The sequence below is a fragment of the Penaeus chinensis genome, chromosome 31 (assembly GCF_019202785.1).
Source record: "Penaeus chinensis breed Huanghai No. 1 chromosome 31, ASM1920278v2, whole genome shotgun sequence".
In the NCBI taxonomy this organism is placed as follows: Eukaryota; Metazoa; Arthropoda; class Malacostraca; order Decapoda; family Penaeidae; genus Penaeus; species Penaeus chinensis.
In genome coordinates this window covers 10,600,701-10,608,200 of record NC_061849.1, presented here as the reverse complement: position 1 = coordinate 10,608,200, position 7,500 = coordinate 10,600,701, and the positions used below count along the sequence as shown (strand labels likewise).

Below are 7,500 nucleotides of genomic sequence, written 5' to 3'. Positions count from 1 at the left end.
GGAGTAACCTACACCAAGCGTGACCCGAGCGACAACATGGTGTATGAGTGGGATGTGAACAGACGAGCATGGTTTCCAAAGGTAATTTTGCTGAGAGATGATTTAGCATAAGATTAAGAAAAAGAATTTAGTTCAGAAATGCAATGACATGTTTCTTTTCTTTTCTTTTCTTTTCTTTTTTCTTATTTCTTTTCTTTGTTTTTCTTTTCTTTTCTTTTCTTTTCTTTTTTTTTTCTTTTCTTTTCTTTTCTTTTCTTTTCTTTTCTTTTCTTTTCTTTTCTTTTCTTTTCTTTTCTTTTCTTTTCTTTTCTTTTCTTTTCTTTTCTTTTCTTTTCTTTCCTTTTTTTTTTCTTTCCCTATTTTTTTTTTTCTTCTTCTTCTTCTTCTTCTTCTTCTTCTTCTTCTTTTCTTTTCTTCTTTCTTCTTCTTTTCTTCTTCTTCTTCTTCTTCTTTTCTTCTTTCTTCTTTCTTCTTCTTCTTCTTCTTCTTCTTCTTCTCTTCTTCTTCTTCTTCTTCTTCTTCTTCTCTTCTTCTTCTTCTTCTTCTTCTTCTTCTTTCTTTTTCTTCTTTCTTCTTTCTTCTTTTCTTTCTTCTTTTTCTTTTTTCTTCTTCTTCTTTTCTTCTTCTTTTTCTTTCTTTCTTCTTTCTTCTTTTTTTTTTTTTATTACTTATTTTTTTTTATTTTATTGTTTTGTTATTGTTATTGTTATTGTTATTGTTCTTGTTTTGTTATTTTATTATTATTATTATTTTATTTTTTTATCTTATCTATTTACTATTACTTACTTCTATTCTTCTTATTACTATTACTTACTTTTACTTTCTTTATTTATTTTATGTTATTTATTATTATTATTATATTTTATTGTTATTGTTATTGTTATTGTATTGTTATTGTTATTGTTGTTGTTGTTTTGTTATTATTATTATAATTATTATAATAGCAGTAATAATAATAATCATTATTAATATTATTATTATTATTATTATTATTATTATTATTATCATTATTATTATTATTATTATTATTATTATTGTTGTTATTGTTATTGTTATTGTTATTATTATTATTATTATTATTATTATTATTATTATTATTATTATTATTATTATTATTATCATTATTATCATTGTTAGTGGTATTGTTATTGTTATTATTATTTATATTATTATTTTTTTCTTTTGCATTATGATTATTATTATTACTATTACTATTAATGTTAGTGTTGTTATTATTATTATTGTTGTTATTATTATTATTATTATTATTATTATTATTATTATTATTATTATTATTATTATTATTTTATTAATATTATTAATATTATTAATATTATTATTATTAATATCATTATAATAATAATAATGATAATAATAATTATTACTATTATTATTATTATTATTATTATTATTATTATTATTATTATTATCTCCTTCCCCTTCCCTCCCCTTCCCCTTCCCCTCTCCTTCCCCTTCCCCTCCCCTTCCCCTTCCCCTTCCCCTTCCCCTTCCCCTCCCCTTCCCCTTCCCCTTCCCCTTCCCCTTCCCCTTCCCCTCCCCTTCCCTTCCCTTCCCCTCCCCTTCCCTTCCCTTCCCCTTCCCTTCCCTTCCCCTTCCCCTTCCCCTTCCCTCCCCTTCCCTCCCCTTCCCTTCCCCTTCCCTTTCCCCTTCCCCTTCCCCTTCCCCTTCCCCTTCCCTTTCCCTTTTTTTTTCTGCATCCCCTTCTCCTTGTCCTCTTCCTTCCCCTCCTTCTCCTCTTTCTCCTCCATCTCCTCCTTCCCTTTGTTCTCCTTCTCCTCCTTTCATTCAAATTAAGGATAATATGATTGTTGTTTCCTTGTCCATTCAGTTAGACGAAGACTTCATGGCCACCTACCAGCTGTCTTACGGGTTTAATCCTGACGGCACAAAGAACGAGAATCCACTGAAGTTTGACGATGATGAGGAAGAGAAGGAGGCTGCGAGATTAGCGGAGGAGGAAGAGAAGAGGAATGCTGAGAAGCTGAAGGAAGGAAAGAAGAAACCAAGTAAGATAGTCTTTCGTGTTTTTTTTTTTTTTTTTTTTTTTTTTTTTTTTTTTAATTCAAATACCTTGAGGAATATGCAAGAAAATGTTGGAATTCATTGGTAGTCCTTCCTTAACCCAATGCCAACGGGCATGATGTATACGTACGTGCTATGCCCACTGTGATTACTTGTTTGATTGGTTTTACATATAGATGGCTACACTTGTACTAAGTCACCAATGAGCCAGTTACGAGTACTGCCTGTCTTGTCCCGTTTACCCTTTTCTTTGCTTTATGAAAATATTTTACGTTATCTTATTTTGCTGTTACTAATGTTTAAAACATTATAATAATTATATTGTTTATAATAAAAAAACACCATCGATATTCATAGCACTAGTAAAAAATGTGTTTTTCCCGCCAATTCAAATCACGTAATATCACAAGGTCTTCTAATTGACTCCTTTGTGGCTAAGCACAAGTAGAGCCATCTATGTGCAGAGACATTTCACAAAAATATAGAAAATGAGCACAGCATTTTCCCCATTTTTTTGTTTATTTTCCTGGGCAGCATTGGGTTAAAATAGAGACTTCTTTATTTTTGTTTTTGTTTCATAGTAAACAAAGTAATTTGTAATATATATTTTAAAATCTTTTCAAGATCCTCTGTTTTTGATAAAGTGTGTAAGTACATTGTTTGCACTTGGGAGATTTTACATGTTTGTGCATGTGTACAATTGTTTGAATACAAAGCAATTATGAAGATTACAGGTGAGCATTCAAAGTCATTTCACAGTAGACTAGATTTCATCACTGTTTCCTCTGCAGCCTGGTTTGATATGGATGATTCTCGCAACAACAAGGTGTATGTGAGCAATCTCCCAGAGTCGACAACAGAGGAAGAATTTTTAGAACTGATGCAGAAATGTGGCATGGTTCTAAAAGACGTCGTGTCAAACAAGTACAAGGTCAAGATGTACAGAGATGGGGATGGAAACTTCAAAGGGGATGCTCTCTGTACCTATATTAAGGTATGTACTGTATCCTTGTTGCAGATAAATACACAGTGGGATGTTTAGTGGATTGACAAACTCTTCCTTGTCATCTTCTGTGGAGGTCTGGCCATCTCTGGGACATTGGACTGTTACCCTTTAACTGGTGATACTTATATGTGGTAACTTTGTGATGTACAATGTCTCTTGTGAGACAGATTTACATTAGCGGACGAGAGACATTTGGAATGTTTTGGTGTTTTAATTTATGCTATTTCATCATCATCATTATCATTATAAATATTGTTATTGTTATTGTTATTCCTATTATTATTATATTATTATATTAGTATTATTATTGTTATTGTTATTGTTATTGTTATTGTTATTGTTGTCATTGTTATTATTATTATTATTATTATTATTATTATTATTATTATTATTATTATTATTATTATTATTGTTAGGCATCTGTTATACTGTTGAAGTATGAAAAATTGCCGGAAAAGGGATGAAGTGTTAACAATGAACTATATATAATGTAGTAAAATAGGATATATATTAGTTCTCAAAGTGGTTGTGTTTCATTTCTGCGAGTCATTTAGTTTTGTTTATTTCTTTATTTATGATGATTATTATTATTATTATTATTATTATTATTATTATTATTATTATTAATGATGATAATAATAAGAGGGGGTGTGGCACATGGCATGGCATGTTAGACATCTGTTATACTGTTGAAGTAATGCAGTGTGTTTTGTATAGTTCACTTATTAGTTCTTTATATTTTGTTAGATATTCCATCCTCTTTGGTTATATGAAGATTGTAGATTGAAGACTGACATCAAAATGTATTGTATGAACTCAGAAACAGAAGAAGAATTTTTAGGATTAATGCCTCAGCTCCATCAGCAAAAGACAATGACCTTTAGAAAATGGGGAACTGGGATGTACATTTATATCAAGGTTTCAGTATGCATTATTGTTTTCTTTCAATTATGCAATTTACATACATGATATAGAACAGCCATGCATTGCCATTCACTGAGTAGGGAGGCAAACTTTCTTATAATGGTACTTTAATTTAAAAATAACAGTTAGACTAATAAAAGTTCCACCCACATTCAATGCCTGGAGAGACTGTGAGTTTGGCCAAGATAGAAATTTCAAAACTTCTTAATTTCCATTTTGAATTAACCACTTATAATGAAAACGTATGAAGTGTGCGCCATGGATACAAATAGCGCTGTAAGTAACCAGTCTGTGTGTTTGAGTGTGTTTCTGTGTGTGCTTGTGTTTGTGTGTGTGTACATGAGTATTTAGTTGGTTTTGAGTTTGGGTGTGGATGTGGGTATGGGGTGTAGGGGGTGAGGATGTTGAGTGTGTGAGTGGGTGTGTGTAACTGCACATGCATGTGTGAGTAACTTAGTGAATGAGTATACATATATGAAGGAATTACATGTATCTTGCACCATTATTTTCATCTTTCAACTTCCACTCCCTGTTACTGTGGTGGAATTAATTCTGAAAAAGAAAAAGTGATTATTTGTGTCTTTTCCTTAACTTGTAATTTATGAAGAAAAAAAATTGTTAGTCGAGTGGTAAAATTCTTATCTCTTTCTATGTTCATTCTTTTGTGTACATAACATTTTAGATAACTTTCTCTATTGTTTATTTAGTGGTTTCTTGGGGCCGTCTTGTCAGCCTAGAAGCTATCGACATGTAAGACATTGCAGATTGACAGCTCATTCAATCCAAATATTATGCAAGTGAAAGGCAAAATTAATTGCTGGTGGAACAATAAGTTGTCATATGATTCTGAATTAGCCAAGCAGTGTTTGCAATGCTTGTGTGTAAGAGAGTTGATGTATTTTTATATTTAACATTCTCCAATTTTATCATCCTTGAAATTTCCATTGAATATTTATATTATCATTTGGATAAAAAGTTAAGTGTGTTCTGTATACTAAGGATAATGCACATAGTACAGAAGTCGTTACATTTTATTCACATTTATAGATTTTACATATACATATTTATATCTTTTTGTGGGTTAAAGTTTGTGGGACTATACTTAGATTCATACACACATCCACACCCAAACCTAAAACCATCTTCACACTTGTACACACAATCACACTCACACTCAAACTCTCACTCTCACTCTCAATCTCACTCTCACTCTCACTCTCACTCTCACTCTCACTCTCACTCTCACTCTCACTCTCACTCTCACTCTCACTCTCACTCTCACACAGCCTAACACACTCACAGATCCACCCATACCCTTACCTGAGCCCCCATCACACATATGCTTACCTACCTTCTATATAACTGTAGTAGTACATTTAACTAAAGATATGTTATTATGCCTACATTTTATGTCAAACAACTAGGGAATAACTTAATTTTGAAATATTTTTCATTGGATAATACATGTGACTCCCCTTTAAAATTAATAATCTTATATATCTGATGAATAATATACATGGAAGTTGTTGGCTGACACATTTCTTCTTTCACAAAGAAACATGAAGTTGCTTCTCACTTGCTAAACTGACAAATCATGTGTGCTGAGATGCCATTCAGAGATTGGTGTTTACAACCACAATAATGTCGTTGGGGTCTGGGATCCTAATGAGTGGGGCTTTGCAGAGGTAATGCATGAACTGTGTGCAAAGGTCATGGTTCCAGCGGTAGTGGATGACAGGGGACAAGAAGAGGCAGTGCCATCGTGAAGACCTGGGGAACTGTGGGGTCAGGAATCCAGAGTAGGACATGTCGGAGGCTGAGGAGCCCCATGTCCACCGGCGGCGAGACCAGTTGTAGATGCCACCAACCCATCTGTTCAGGGGTGCTGGGAGAAAAAAAAGGAAACAAAGTGATTTAAATGATACTTGTATAGTATTATGTATGAATATTTTAGTGTATATGTGTTTTTAGATTTTGCAAACATAAAATCAAGATGTTACAGAGAAACAAGCTTACCAAAGTGTGGTTTGTTCATGTAGTTCCTTAGAGTTTGGTCCTCCCACTGAGTCTCGAGGGCAGCTAGCTGGCTGTTGAGAGCACGACAGGCAAAGTGTGCACTATGCCAGCTATTCATGTCAGTACTGAAGTAATAACAGCTGTTTCCCAGCCGGATAAAATTAGGTGGACAGCTATATTGTGGCTGGTATGCATCCTGACCATGGCATATTCCAGCTGAAATGGTAAAAGAGTATTGTTAGTCTAGAAAGCTGGTATGTCCTGCTAGCACTTGCTATCTGATAATCTTCACTTTGTGTTTGAAGAGTTAACCCATTGGATCTGGGTGATAGGGACGTCTCACATAAAAGTATTTGGCTGAGAGGTGGATAATGGTAACAATTCATCGTGGACATAAGTTTGGTGTGGGGTGGTTGCCATGGGAAATTGTTGCTGAGTAGTGAGTGACGGGACATCTCATCATGAGTGCTCAAAGCATGTGGATGGAGATTGACTATTCAGCCTACTCTTACTGGCATTGCAGAGTATGTTATGCTAGATTGAATAATATGAAAATAAAAGAATAAAAACAAATAACACATGTTAATTTTTGATACTGTTATTGTACAGAGTGTAAACTACTTGAGAAGATAATATTGAAGTCTGTTCAGTGAAAATAGAATATGACCATCTTGATACAGTAGACTATAAAAAATGACAAATATAGGTCTTTGGCAAAATAACCAAAGTGTATCTGCAGAAAAAAAGGCTAATAGCATTACGAAAAGGAGGCAAGGAGTTTTGATACCATGCTTGGGTGATTGTGTGAGCTGGGTCCACAAACCACACCCCTGGGAAGGTCACTATTTCTCAGATAAGCCTAATACCTGGATTTTGGTCAATGCATGAGCTACGAGGCACCCAGATCCAGTGGGTTAAGAAATGTTTTCCTCATTTGTATGTAAGGGAGCCAGTCCTCATCAGAGTAAGGACACTGAACTTATTGAGGAAAGTGCTATATATACATTTTGCATACATTTCCAGTTAAGTAGAAGGGAATATATGATATGCATATACTGGTCCTAAGCTGCAGAGCAATACAAGAGTGGAGTACTCCCCAGGCAAACCATAGACCCAGTCTGAGGTTAAGGCAAAAAATCAAGAATTGTATTCCCACTGGAGGATTTATTATTGATCTACTCTGCTGCCTTTCTGTGGCATTGCTTCAAATGCAGATTTTTTTTGCTTTGTCTAATGATATAAGGAAAATGTTAATTATATTACTTCAATTATTTCACAGTTCTACAAAGTTTTTCTATTAGAATGGCAGAATTGATCTTAGTTATAAAATTGACTAATGTAGCTTGATTTGCAATATCTATTCTTATGTTCTTTAATTAATGTATTTAAAGATAATTGTTTTCTCTATAGCAGTTGGTGGTCATTTCCATAGTGTATTTTAATCCAAAATTAAATGCATCATTTTTGCATTAGAAAAAAGCAAATGGAAAAAAACAGAAAGAGTAAACATT

The 7,500-nt window shown here is 33.2% G+C and overlaps 2 protein-coding genes across 4 annotated transcripts in view; one reads left to right on the top strand and one right to left on the bottom strand.

Annotated features, from left to right (window-relative positions):
- Nucleotides 1-7,500, top strand: part of LOC125041894 (HIV Tat-specific factor 1 homolog) — an 18,001-nt gene that overhangs the window by 4,383 nt on the left and 6,118 nt on the right. For all 3 annotated transcript variants that reach the window (XM_047637279.1, XM_047637277.1, XM_047637278.1), the window contains 3 exons: nucleotides 1-81; nucleotides 1,850-2,027; nucleotides 2,835-3,037. The exon at nucleotides 1-81 is cut by the window's left edge and continues 750 nt beyond it. In XM_047637279.1, the coding sequence (XP_047493235.1) occupies nucleotides 1-81; nucleotides 1,850-2,027; nucleotides 2,835-3,037 (462 nt within the window). The remainder of the gene's footprint in view (nucleotides 82-1,849; nucleotides 2,028-2,834; nucleotides 3,038-7,500) is intronic.
- LOC125041895 (perlucin-like) overlaps nucleotides 4,991-7,500 on the bottom strand; it is a 2,867-nt gene continuing 357 nt past the window's right edge. Inside the window, exons 2-3 of the mRNA XM_047637280.1 lie at nucleotides 5,990-6,205; nucleotides 4,991-5,858 (exon numbers count right to left, since the gene is read on the bottom strand). Of these exons, the coding sequence (XP_047493236.1) occupies nucleotides 5,587-5,858; nucleotides 5,990-6,205 (488 nt within the window). The 3' untranslated portion in view covers nucleotides 4,991-5,586. The remainder of the gene's footprint in view (nucleotides 5,859-5,989; nucleotides 6,206-7,500) is intronic.